Here is a 12,459-nt window from a genome sequence, read left to right on the forward strand (position 1 = left end):
CCAGCTGCGAACGTGACCGTCGGGTGAGAACGTAGAGTGCAGCTCCCAAGTGGCAGGGGTCAGTTCCCCAGGGAGGGGTGGGCACCCCTACACGGTCTGTGCCAGGAGGCACAGGCTGGGGTGAGCTCCAGGAGCAGTTGGGGCACCGAGAGGGTAGACTCGAGACGTGTCAGTCAGACAAAACCTCTGTCCTGAAAGGCTAACTCACTGATGCTGACAGTGAGGAGCCCAGCTCGGCTCATAGCCCAGCCTCAGAGGTACGTCCAGTGACCACCACGGGTGTCCTGTGCCCGCCTGTTCGGTTACACGTACAGTGAGGCTGCCCTGGACTTGTGTGAGCGCCTCCGTTTCTCGGCCGGCACCACGGGCCCGCCGCCACCCCACGGCAGTGAAGACGATCTCATCACAGCCCTGGTCAATGTTGTTCTTGGCCTGCTCGGCCCTGAGCGCTCACAGGCAGATGCCACTCCACCCACTTAATGACAGTGTTCCCAGCGCATGCAGATTAATCCCAACAACAACCTGGCGGAGCAAACAGCAGATGTGGGTCTGAGCCAGGCTCCCACAGCCCTCTCAGGCTCGTATCAGCGTCTCGGACTGTCCACGCCGGCCCTTCCATGACCTCTTCCAGGGGGACATTGGTTTGGAGACACAGAGACGTTGCGATGCATCTCCCCACTCAGGTGAGGGTTGGGGATCCTCGCCGATGGGCTTGGGGGTGAGGGTGGAGACACAGCGGGAGATAAGGGCCTCTCCCTGTCCTGAGCATCTCTACCCCTGGGGTTTGCCTGGTGGAGAGTCCGGCTGTGTGTGAACCCCCCTGGGGAGGGCCCGAGGGGCGCTGGCATCTCTGTTGTTCCCAAGAGGGTCTGAAACGCGGGACCCCTGTGCTGGGGGAGCTGTGATCTGATTATTCAATGACGTGCACCTGTGCCCGGTCACTCTCTGCTGTGGAGTCTGCTGTTTGGAGTCTGCTCTTCAATGGTGTGGGCCACTGGCGGTCGGTTTGAAACATGCTGAAGGTGTTTATGTGGTCGTTTGTAGTGGCCCGGATGGATCTTTGGGGGAGACCCACTGGTGCTGGGCGGGGGTACGAGGCGCTGAGCATGCGCCGGAAAGAGAGTGGACGGAAGGCCGGTGGCTCTGTCGCAGGCCCCTGGGCCCTGGAGCCCCGCCCTCCGGGAGGGTGGTCAGCTTTGTGAAACCACAATGGATACGAAACAACAGGCGCACTTACATGTACTTCATGCACGAAGAAGACGACCGTGTGTGTGGAAGTCATGGCGCTGTTTTGAAAGAAAGCGTCCCAGGGTCACACTGAAGTCAGGGTCCTGCGTGGGCGTCTGTTCTGTGGACACTGCACAGCCCAGGCCGCCCTCCCGCTGTCCCCGCCCCACACACGCTGTTGTCCCCTCTGCCTCGGAGTGAGGCAGCGCATGGACTCTGCGGAGAACACAACTTCCCGGAGACGGTGCTGCCGGTCAGGGTTTCCTGGGAAAGACTCTCTGTGGGCACCTCGCGCCTCCTAACAACATTTCCAACCCCTGTCCCCGCGGTGCCAGCGCAGAGCTGGGATGTGAGCTTTGGGAGCTCGTCTTACCGGGCGCAGGTGGGGGCGGACCGGAAAGACCTGCCCGACGGACGCGGGCGTGCCCCGCGCAGGCTCCGGCAGCGAAGGGAGCCGGGCAGGTCGAAGTGGGTCCTCAGAGCTCCCCAGGAGAGCCCGGGTGGCACAGTCCTTGTTCTGGGGAGAGGACGCGACCGTGGTCACGGTGGTGGCAGAGGAGAGTTTGTTTCTCCAACGTGGACTCACCCACCGTCACACCTCCCCCGAGACCCCTGCTCACCGGACTGGCTCACCTGCTGTGTCCACCACGTGTTTAGTTGTGTCCCCTCCCCGACCTCAGGGCGTGGAGATCAGGGCCCCTCTGCAGCCATGGAGTCCCTGCGCTCACCAGCCGGACAGACCCCGGCAGCTGGTCCCTCACGCAGTCCGAGCCGCTTGTGTGGCCTCCAGGCTCTCTCTGCGCCCCAGCTCAGGGAGCAGAAGTGCTGTCACTCGTGGTAACTGACATCCCCCCACAGCCTGAGTGACGCAGCCCTGTGTCCGCCCACAGGGCTGTGACAGAGCTGGGGTGTCTGCGGGGTTCAGGGGGAGCCAATGGCCTCGGGCGAGAGCCAGTGCCTCTGCGTCAGCGAGCTGACCATCTGGGTCCTGGGGCAGGAGGACCCACCTGACAGTCAGCCCGGCTCTGAAGCCCTTTGCTCTCCTCCCGCCCACTGGCTCCCCTCGGCCCGTCTGCCGCCTTCGCGCTGCAGGCAGAGTGACCGCTCCCGGTCCCGCTGGGCTCGTCAGGTCTCCTCTGACCCAGCACACGCTCCCCGTGGACACTCACAGTCAGCACGCTTGGCCTCTGTGCTTGTGGTTCAGCGTCGTTAACCCGGCCGCTGGACGGGTCTGGGTGTCTGCACCCCAAGACTGCTCGCTCACTCTGCCTCCGTCTCTCTGTCTCTCTGTGTCTCTCTGTGTCTCTGACTCTGTCTCCCTCTGTGTCTCTCTCTCACACACACACACACACATCCACTCCCAACAACACAAATATTGACTTAATCATTTGTTACCAGAAAAAGTTGGGGAGCAATTACCTTTTTACTGCGCTTGCCCTGAAAGACAGCATCGTTCCTTCATTGCCTGTGGGTTGGGGCCAGTTTCGGCGACCCTGGAGCCTGGAGGGACATCCGCGGCTCCGGGGACGGCACAGGGTGGACTCTGAGGCGGGACGTCAGGCCCCCCTGGCCTTGGACCCCTCCCGATGTGGAGATGCCGGGCCCGCTGGGCGGTGAGGGCTGGTTCCCGGGTGGGCGCGTGCAGACACAGGGGGGCTTCTGTGAGTTTGGAGGATGTCAGCTCCTTTAAAGAGCATGAGAAATGCTCCGGTCAGTCTAGAAAGAATTACTGGGGGACATGTTTTGACTGTTAATGTTGATGGTCTCATCCGGGGGCTGCAGGTGTAAGGTCTTGATGGACCCCCCCCGCCCCCCGTCCTCTGCCTTTGAGTCCTGGTCTTCCCCAGCCGGGCCGACCCAGGCAGGGTCCTCCGGTGCCTGGGGTCATGCTCGCCCTCTGGTCGTCGGAAATACAGAAGTGCCCCCTGGTTTTTACGGTGCCTGAGCCAGCCTGGCTGCGAGGTCCTTCTCGGCCTGGGAAACCCCCCTGGAGGCAGTGACCTGTGAGGGGCCCGCGGTTCCTTGTTAAACACGCACTGACTGAGTTTGGGGGGCATTCCTTGTCCCCCTCCCCCCAAAAGTAAAGTGAGTGGAGATCACTGATGCCTGACTACCTCTCTGTTGTTGAACTGGTCACCTCAGGTCACTTTCCCCGTGCGTGAACTCTGACCCCAAATCCTGCACCCATCAGAACTGTCCCCTATTTCTAATGTGAGTTCATCAAGGGGCTTGGGGTATCCGGGAAGCCCTGCAGGATGAGGGGTGTGGGGTGTGGCCAGAGGCCCCTCGTCCAGGAGAAGTTCAGTGGGCGGCGCCCACCAGACAGCCCCCCGGGATGTCCTCTGGAGGCCGGCTGTGGGGTGGAACTGGGCGGACAGCGCCTTCCTGTGGGTGCTGAGCGGATGCGCCCTGAACCCCGGGCGCAGGGGAAGGTGCGGGCCTGGGTGCCTGGGAAGGGCCTCCCTGGCGTCAGGTCTCCGAGGACCAGCTTGAGGCGTCCGGCTGCTGCTGGTGTCCCGGTGGACGGACTCACACGCGGGGCAGGGCTTGGCTTTTAAGCAGCTGCCTTGTCCACAAAGTGCGAGTAGGAAGAACAGCGGCCGTGACAGCTGGGCCTGGACGGCAGCAGGCTCCTGAGACCCCAGGGTCGCTGGGAGGGAGGGGCCTCGGCAGCCTGTGTCGGCGGGATGTCCAGGTGGCACCGAGGCAGACACCACCACGGCGTCCGCCCAGCTCGCTCTGAACCACACGTTCGCTTGCTTTCGCTTGAGATTGAGACCGATTATGTCCGTGAGCACCAACGCCCTGTGCTGTCCACGCGTCCTGTCCTGTCGACGGGGAGGCCGGAGGGGATGGACGTGGCCACCGGCGGGAGGAAGGAAACAGGCCTTTTCCAGCGTCCAGGCCTCCTCGCGATGCGGAAGCCGGCGGGCTCCCCGGAGGCCTCGTGGGCCGTGGGCAGACCGCGGGTGGTCCTCCTGCCCCGTGAACCAGAACCCGGAGACGCGGCTGCAGGGCAGGTGGTCATTTCTCTCTGATTTTTAAAGACTGATGTTTATTTAACTGTGACCGCTGGGACCTCCTTCCGAGCACCCAGGGCCAGAAGGGAATGTTAATCAGACACTCAGCAGGGAGCCCGCGTGTCTGACAGTTAAAGGCCCGTTAGTTCATTAGGAGATGTCACGGCACAGGGTCCCCCGGCTCGGCCGCCTGTGCCCGACCCCGTTTGACAAGCCGGATCACATCATCACGGCCGTGTGCTGTCCGCCGCCCTCTGTCGGGAACATTCAGGCTTTCCTTTCTGGGGTGTCCTCCCGCTTCTCGAGACCAGGCTGCCAGCGAAGCGCAGCGCACACAGGTGTCGGAGGTCTGGGGGGCCCGAAGCCAGCCCCTGGGCCCCACTCTGCGGCGAGGGAACGCAGCTGCTGCAGAGCTGTGGGGGCTGGGCGGCTCGGACGATTCACATCCTCCAGGTGTGTCCAGGGCCCTGAGCTGAGGCGGGAGGTGTCGGGGTGCCTGCAGGGGGTGCCCTCGGATCGTTATGTCTGTAGCTGGAACTCAGGAAACAGGTGAGTCCTCCTGGAGAGACGGGGGGCTGACTCAGCCCAAACCTCCCCACCGGAGCTAGGACCAGAGCTCCTGGAGGAGAGTCCGGTTGGGGATGTGACGGCCCGTAAGGTTAGGGAGGCGAAGGCCGTGAGCATCTGTCTTGCGCTGACCAGTCAGGCTCGTGGGGGGGGGGCACCCACGGGGGCAGCAGCCATGTCCTCAGGTGAGAGTGGAGAAGGGGGTGGTCTAAGGTAGCGGATCCGAGGTGTCTGGGAGCTGCTGGGCCCAGCAGAGGCTCTGGGGTCAGGCTGTGGGCTGAGGCCAGGCAGGGGGCAGGCTGAGCAGCTGCGGTTCCCGTCGTCCCAGCTCTGGGCTGTGTGACCTCCTGGGGGCCAGGACATGGGCCCGTGACCTGCTCCTGGACCCACAGAGCCCTTCACAGCCCAGGAGCGAGCAGAGGTCAGTGTGCTGCCCGACCCCCCGGCTCCCTTCCTGCCCTTCCTCCCCTCGCTGACCCAGCCCCGCCCTGGAGCCTCAACGTCAGGGCCGAGAAATGGGCCCAGGGGTGTGTGCTGGCCTGCGGCCCAGGCAGTGTACTGGGCCTGGTCGGATCCCTGGCAGCGGTGCCCGGGCTCCCACTGAAAGGCGGCTTTATCCCTGGGGCCCCTGACGCCTCCTGAGGGGCGTGGGCGTCCTCCTCAGACAGTCTGTCCTTTGTGAGGCGAGGGGGTGATGGAAGCGTCGTGAGAACTTTGAACATCCACCTGCTTGAGGAGACGGGCCCGGTGCATCCTTTCAGGCAGTGGGGTCACTTAGGAAGAAGGTCCCTGTTACCTGAGTGCAGCTCTCTCCCCGCAGAATAAACGCCTCGCTCTGAGCTCAAGGAAAGCGTGTTTCTCACCCGCGCGCTCCGTGGACAAGGCTGGGGCAGAAGGGGAGCCTGGGCCGCCTGCACAGGCAGATGCTCTCCGCGTCCCGGCCAGGCCACCCGTCACACGCAGGGCTGGGGGCCTGACCGCCTGCCCCGTGCCTGGCCGTGGGGATGGCGCGAGGCTGACCCCCTCTGCCTTCCAGGGCGCTGGGCGCCCTCCGCCCTCAGCCAGTGACTCTGCCCTTTGGGGACGATGGCCCCTTAGGGCTCTGTCCTCACACCCGGTCAGTTCGCATGGGCCTCGGTGTCTCTCAATTCGCATTTTATTCGTGTGGAGGATCCTTCCTGCAACTTGGTAAAGCGCTAAACACTCGATGAACATTATTCAAAACAGGTCCGTCTCCTAAGACCCTGTGCTGTCATCATCTGCAGCGTTAAGTGCCTTTCATGTCCTCGGAAACGTTATGATGCATTAAAAAGGAATTTCTGCTCAGCTCGTGTGCGCCGGGCTCTTCCGCAGAGACCTCGCTCAGAAGGCAGGCGCGTTGATTTGTAACCGCCAGAAAACGGCTCGCGGAGCTGCGGCGTCTCTCATTATTGCCCACCACCGGGCGCTCGCTTGTTGTTGGAGACATTTCAACTGTCCTCGTTGGCAATTACAGCCTCCGCGGGCACGTCTGTCATGAATAGTCAATGAGAGCTGATTAATATGCATGAGCAACAGTATATACACACGTGTGCACCCGGCACAATGCAGCCCAGACTCTGAGGAGCAGCGGCCTCGGGCTGCAGGGGAGGGAGGGGCTCTGGGAGCTGCGCCTGGAGCCGGCTCGAAGCATGGGGTGCCATCTGTGCGGCCTGCAGAAGCCGGAGGAGCAGTACCGACTGCTCTACGAAGTTTGTCAGGTAACCGCCGTCTGTTCTGAGCAGCGGAAGGCGCTCACCACGCGCTCCCGGGCAGGAGCGAGGTGTTTGTGCATGTTCGTGGTCTGAGGGAGGCAGCTTGACTTCTCTGCATGTTTTCTGTGAGATCGCTGACTTTCCCCGGGGGCGCTGAGGTGTCTGCGTCTGCACGTTGGAGCAGATGTCAGAAGTCTCGTCCCAAAGCTCCGGTCCACCTGACGCGCTGGGAGTGCTGAGCAGTGTCTCGGGGGGGGGGGGAGCGTGGCCGCCCCTCTGTGCACGGTGACGCTGCTCCCTCCCCCGTCCCGTTCCTCCTGCTTGGCCAGGAGGCGTCCACTGCTGGTTTCAGCAGCTTCCCGGAGCAGGACCTGTGGCTCGGGTCCACGCTCCACGCTCCCACGTCAGCCCCTCTCTCTGGGGGAATTTTGGCCTCTTCTGGAGCAGGTGTCTGGGTCTTGGGGCTGGCATCCAAGCAGGGGGCTTCCGTGGGCTTCTGCCGACCACACGCATTTCAGTTGGGAGTGGACAGGATGTTTAAAGGAGAACCCAGATCCCTTGTCTGACATTTGTGTTCAGTGTTCTCGTTTTTAAAAACTCCACTGAATTTATTGGGGTGATGTTGATTGATAAGATCATACAAGTTTCAGGTGTGTACCCCTGTAACACATCTGCGCATTGTGTTCACCCCCCAGTCCCGCCTCCTTCCATCGCCATGTACCCCCCACCGAGTGTTTTCTTCGTGAATGTTTGTCTTGTCCTGAGCTGGGAGGGGCTTATCCTGCGGCTGGTGACCGAACTTGGTAGTGTAGCGGTTTCCCCTTAAACTGTTCTAACGCCTTCCAATTTTTCTTCAGCATTCAAAAAAATCATAATCTTGTTAAAAAGGTTTTTTAACGTGAGAACATTAGAATAATGTTGTTACAGTAAGAGAAAAAAAATGGTTCTTGTTTCTCCATCTATCAGCGTGAACGTGCGCGAGTCTCTTCGAGGACCAGACTTCGGTGGAAAGAACTTGATTACGATCCACCGGGTGTCATTTTTTCAGCCGCCACCAGAGGGCACTCGGCATGAAAAAGACCCTGAGCCCCAGATGGGGGCCTCTGTCTGATGACCTTGCGACCCTGGGGGAGTGAGGGTGTGCGTGTGTCTTTTCCACACCGGGGCGCGGAGGGTCCAGGACAGACCACCCGGGCCTCGTGCCCTCCGCACATGTGCAGGCACATACCTGACAACGCAGCAGCCTCGTCAGTAACTTTTAGAAAAGCACTTCCTGCTCAGGACTGCCTGACCCCCTGCTTCCAGAGCAGACGGGCCCCGGGAGGCCTGGCCCACCCTCACGGGGTCACGGGGTCACGTGCAGGGAGCAGGGAGCAGGGAGCCCCGTTTTCAGCGCGTCCGTCACTCAGGCACGAAGCAAGAACGAGGAACCGTCTCCAGTTGTCACAGGCTCTCACCGCTGCGTGTGAGGTTAGCATCGTGCACAAGATGTAGTTTCAGTAACTCATCGTTTCCTCCTAAACACCAGCACACGGGAGTGTCTTCAGCCGCCCTGGCTGGAGCTGGGCCGCCAGAAGGTCCCGGAGCACACCCCCTGCCAACCAGATCAACCAGACTTGTTCCTGCTGTGGAGGCTCCGCCCCGGCCCCACACAGGAAGTCTGGCTCCTGTTTGTTTGTTTTTTACCAGGTGGATTTATGTGGAAATGTGTCTGGCCCAGCGCTGGGCACAGAGTTGCTGATAAATGGTTTCCATCTGGAAGACACTTGTCACAGTTTAGGAAGCAGATTTCTTCTAGGGAAACTCGGACTACTTCTTGGACCATCACGCTTGTGCCAACTCAGTAGAATCCCCTTCTCTAGTTTGGGAGTCCTGAGCCGTAGCACAAAGGAATTCGCAAAACACTTGCAGGAATTAATCATTGCGTTTCCACTCGTATTGTGCGAAGCCTTATTAGAGCAGAGCAGGGACGGTTTCCATGAATCACTGTTGCAGAAGGTCCGGTGTGTGTGGCTTCAGCGAGCCCTCCTAACAGCCGCACAAAGAGGATCAAATATTCTGGGGCCCAGACTTGATCCTTTCCACATCCAGAGATAATTCAAAGAGATGCTCTTCATTAGGGACTTTGGCAAGCTGCCTGCAATTTCTTCTGGGGCTGCTGTGAGCTTAATGATGCTGAACAATGACTCTGCCTGCGCGGCACACACACCTCATTGTAGCTTTAATCACATTAGAGCAGCAGCAGCAGCACACGGAGTCGCCGGGTCTCCAAAGGGCCCTGCAGAGGGTGCACACGTATCAGCGACCTGCAGCAGGCTGCACGGGCCCGGAGATGTTGGGGTGTTGGGAGCACTTCCGGGGAGCACGGCCTCACCGGCCTGCTGGGGCTGGGAGGTCAGCCGAGTCTCGGCTCTCTGTCCTCCTGTGGTGACGGTGGTGCCCTGGGAAACGCTGGGACGGGCCTGTGCCCTTTGGAACTTTACACTGGAAGTTGCTTCGTGCGCCAGAGCTTTCGTGTGTCCTGCGACTTTGCGTCACCGTCCGGGCAACAGGACAGGGGAGCAGGGAAGGAGGGCGCTGTGCGTCGTCAAGGGCCGTCGCTGCCTTGGATGCATTCGCTGGCACGGGAGACCTCACGTCCGTCCAGGTGGCCGTGAGCGTGGTGAGGCTCCAGGGCGGTGGCTGGAGTCCAGCTGGTCAGCTGGCTGTGGGCAGGGCCGGGAGGAAGTGTTTGCAGGGGTGCGGGTGTCAGACTCCGTTGTTCGGGGCCGGTGCCCCGATGCAGGCCAACCTCCAGCTCTCCACCAGTGTCCCTTCAGGGCCAGGGGAGGGCCAGTCGGGTGCTCTGGGGTCTGCTGATGGAGCCCGCGGTTGGGGAAGGAAGCGGGCACCAGTCCGTGCCCCTCGTTCCCTCCACCTCTTCTGGGGCCACCAGAGACTCAGGGGGGGGGGGTGACTGAGCTCATTGGATTGGGAACAGGAAATAATTCTGGTTGGGATTTAGGCTTCCCGCCCAGACTGTGCCAATGCCACGCCCCCAAGGTCTGCAGGCAGGAGGGCAGAGGGGGCGCTGGCTCCCTGCAGACACGGTGCGGCAGCCACAGTGTGGTTTATGGACGCTCGTGCGCCACGCAGCCTCGCCATACGTGTCCCTCAGGGCAGCGCCAAGGGCGGCTGGGATTACCCCCATTTCAGAGATGAAGAAACTGAGACACGAGGAGCCAGGCATGGGGCTGGGAGCTGTGTCTGTTCTGTGGAGGGTTCCAGCGTCCTGAGAACCTTCTGCACAGATGGTCCTCATCACCGTCAGCGGACGCTTCACCGACGTTGTGTAGGACACGGGTCCGTCGTTCCGACGCTCCTGCCTTTGGGAGCTGACAGGAACACTCCGCTTCTCAGAGGGCCAGGTGCTGCTCGGCACCTCCGTCAGCCTGAGAGCACTTGGGTCTGTCACCCGACAGGTGAGAGGGTTCGCGCGGGGCCTCCGGGCCCTCCGTCCCGACGAGAGCGCGGTCTGCAGAAGCTGGTGTCCGTGTGTGGGTGGGAGCAGCGCCTCGCCCAGGAGCTGTCTGTGCCTTTCAGGTCACCGGATGCCGGTTTTGAAAAACAAAAACTTTGCCCAATAACTGACTTGCCAGCACATTGTACCTGTTCGTGTTTGTGACCCTTCCTGCGCCAGCCAGCCGGTCGGTCAGAGAAAACGATGTCCGTAGCCTCGGGGACGTGCTGACGCACCGCCCTCTCAGTCACCGCACACGCAGCCCTCAGGCGCCTTGGCTGCTTCAGAGCAAAGCGAGCGGCCACTGAGACCCGGCGGCCGGAGGTGGCGGGTAACCGGATGGACGTACACTTGACCTCTGGGCAGCAGGCTTGACCCTGGTTTAGTTGTCCTGCAGGTGGGAGTGTGTTTCTTTAAACTACCTATCGATCTGGAAGCTCCGTTTAGAACTGCAGGGCCAGCAGGTGTGGATGAGGGCGCCGTCGCTTCCTGCCCTGTGCGCCGGGCCCTCTTCACGGGGATGGCGCCCGCCGGTGGCTGAGAAGGTCACTGCAGTGTGCATTATCTGTCCCTACCGTGGTCGGCTCTTCAGACACCAGGGGGAGACGGGCCACTTTCATGCTGGGGGAGCCACGGAAGGGGTGGCCAGGGCGGCCTCTGTCCGCCCGTCTCCGCTCCAGGAGGACAGCTGTAGGGGCCACAGGGGCTCTGCTGCCCCTCAGGCCCTCTGAGTGCTCCCGGGCTGCCGGGCACCCAGCCGCCTACGGATCCCCTCACCCACCGCGGCCGACTCCCGCGGTCACTTGGTATCAGGGGGTCTTCTCACCGTTTCTTTCCTGTTTGTAGCAAAGGGGGCTCTCGTTTGTGATCTGCGTGTTCACATCGGTCTCGGTACAGAGACGCCTCCCGGGCAGCGATCCTCAGACTTGAACACGCGTGGCCGCCACCTGGAGGCCATTCGTACACTGAGCCCTGCGCTCCACCAGGGTCGTGCCCAGGTCTGGGAGCCCCTGAGGACCTCTGCTCTGGGGGCACGGCAGGTGCCTGTGCACAGACGGTGGGGAGAGAACAGGAGGAGGGGGGCACTGCGGTGCACCAGCCTCTGGGCCCTCACCCGACCTGCTCCTCACGGCCGAAGCCGCTACGCGTGCTGCCCGCACTGGGCGCCTGAGCACTCGTGTCCCGGTGCCGTGGCCGGAGAAGAGCCCGTGGGCCCAGCTGCCCCTCCCTGGCTGTGTGCAGCTCAGTGTCGTGTTCTGGGACGTGCGGGGCCCACACTGGCCTTTCTTCTGTGTGCGAGGCCTCACCCCGTGCCCCAGTGAGCGGTTCATCTTCCCTCGGTTTGAGGGTTTTTATTTATTTATTTATTTTTTTTTATCCTCACCCGAGGACACTTTTCCATTTTTTGTTCAGATAGAGCGGGAGGGAGAGAGAGGAAGAGAGAGAGAGAGAGAAACATCGATGTGAAAGGGACACATCGAGTGGCTGCCACCCGCACGACCAACCAGGGCCGGGGACAAACTGCAACCGAGGTACGTGCCCTTAGCGGGAACCGAACCCGGGTCTCTCTGTACCGCAGGCCGACACTCTAACCGCTGAGCCAAACCGGCCAGGGCGGTTTGAGGGTTTTTAAAGTCTGGTCCCAGCCCTGGCCGGTTTGGTTAGAGCGTCAGCCCGGGTTCGGTTCCCTCTAAGGGCAGGTGCCTTGGCTGCAGTTTGTCCCCGGCCCTGGTTGGTCGTGCGGGTGGCAGCCACTCGATGTGTCCCTTTCACATCGATGTTTCCCTCTCTCTTCCTCTCTCTCCCTCCCACTCTATCTGAATGAAAAATGGAAAAATGTCCTCGGGTGAGGATAAAAATAAATAAATAAATAAAGTCCGGTCACAGTACTGGTTCATCGGATGCGAGTTGCAAACATTTCTTCCCGGCGAGTGGCTCGTCTTGCCGGGTCTTGATGATTCTCCCAGTGAAGAAAACCCGTCGGCGAATGTGGTCAGAAACCGTCTCTCCGTACGGTTTGTGCTCTTCGTCTAGGAAACACGTTCTCTACCTCGATTTGTTCTAAACGTGTTGTCAGTTTTCCTTGCACAGTTCTGTTTGGGTTTTTGTTTCTTTGTCTTTTCATCCTCACCTGAGGACATTTTTGCCTTTATCTTCAGACAGAATGGGAGGGAGAGAGAGACACATCGAGTGGCTGCCTCCTGCACGACCCTGACCAGGGCCGGGGACGAACTGCAACCGAGGTCCATGCCCTTGGCTGGAACCGAACCTGCGGTTCCTCGGTTCTTGGGACGGTGCTCTGACTGCTGAGCACACCGGCCAGGGCAGTGGCTTTATCTCCACATGGGGACTTCCCAGTGCCACAGACCAAGCGACAGCACGAAGCGGAGGGGGCAGTCAGGACAGGGATAAG

The 12,459-nt window shown here is 61.1% G+C and overlaps 1 protein-coding gene across 2 annotated transcripts in view; it reads left to right on the forward strand.

The window, feature by feature from the left end:
- Positions 1-12,459, forward strand: part of PDZRN3 (PDZ domain containing ring finger 3) — a 99,418-nt gene that overhangs the window by 67,658 nt on the left and 19,301 nt on the right. The window contains exon 1 of one of the 2 annotated variants that reach the window (XM_036267018.1): positions 6,485-6,553. The exons of the other annotated variant lie outside the window; for it this stretch is intronic. Coding sequence (XP_036122911.1) covers positions 6,485-6,553 — 69 coding nt within the window. Of the gene's footprint in view, positions 1-6,484; positions 6,554-12,459 lie in introns of those variants that run through there. 2 annotated transcript variants of the gene reach the window in all.

Source organism: Molossus molossus, unplaced genomic scaffold (assembly GCF_014108415.1).
Source record: "Molossus molossus isolate mMolMol1 unplaced genomic scaffold, mMolMol1.p scaffold_m16_p_18, whole genome shotgun sequence".
NCBI lineage: Eukaryota > Metazoa > Chordata > Mammalia > Chiroptera > Molossidae > Molossus > Molossus molossus.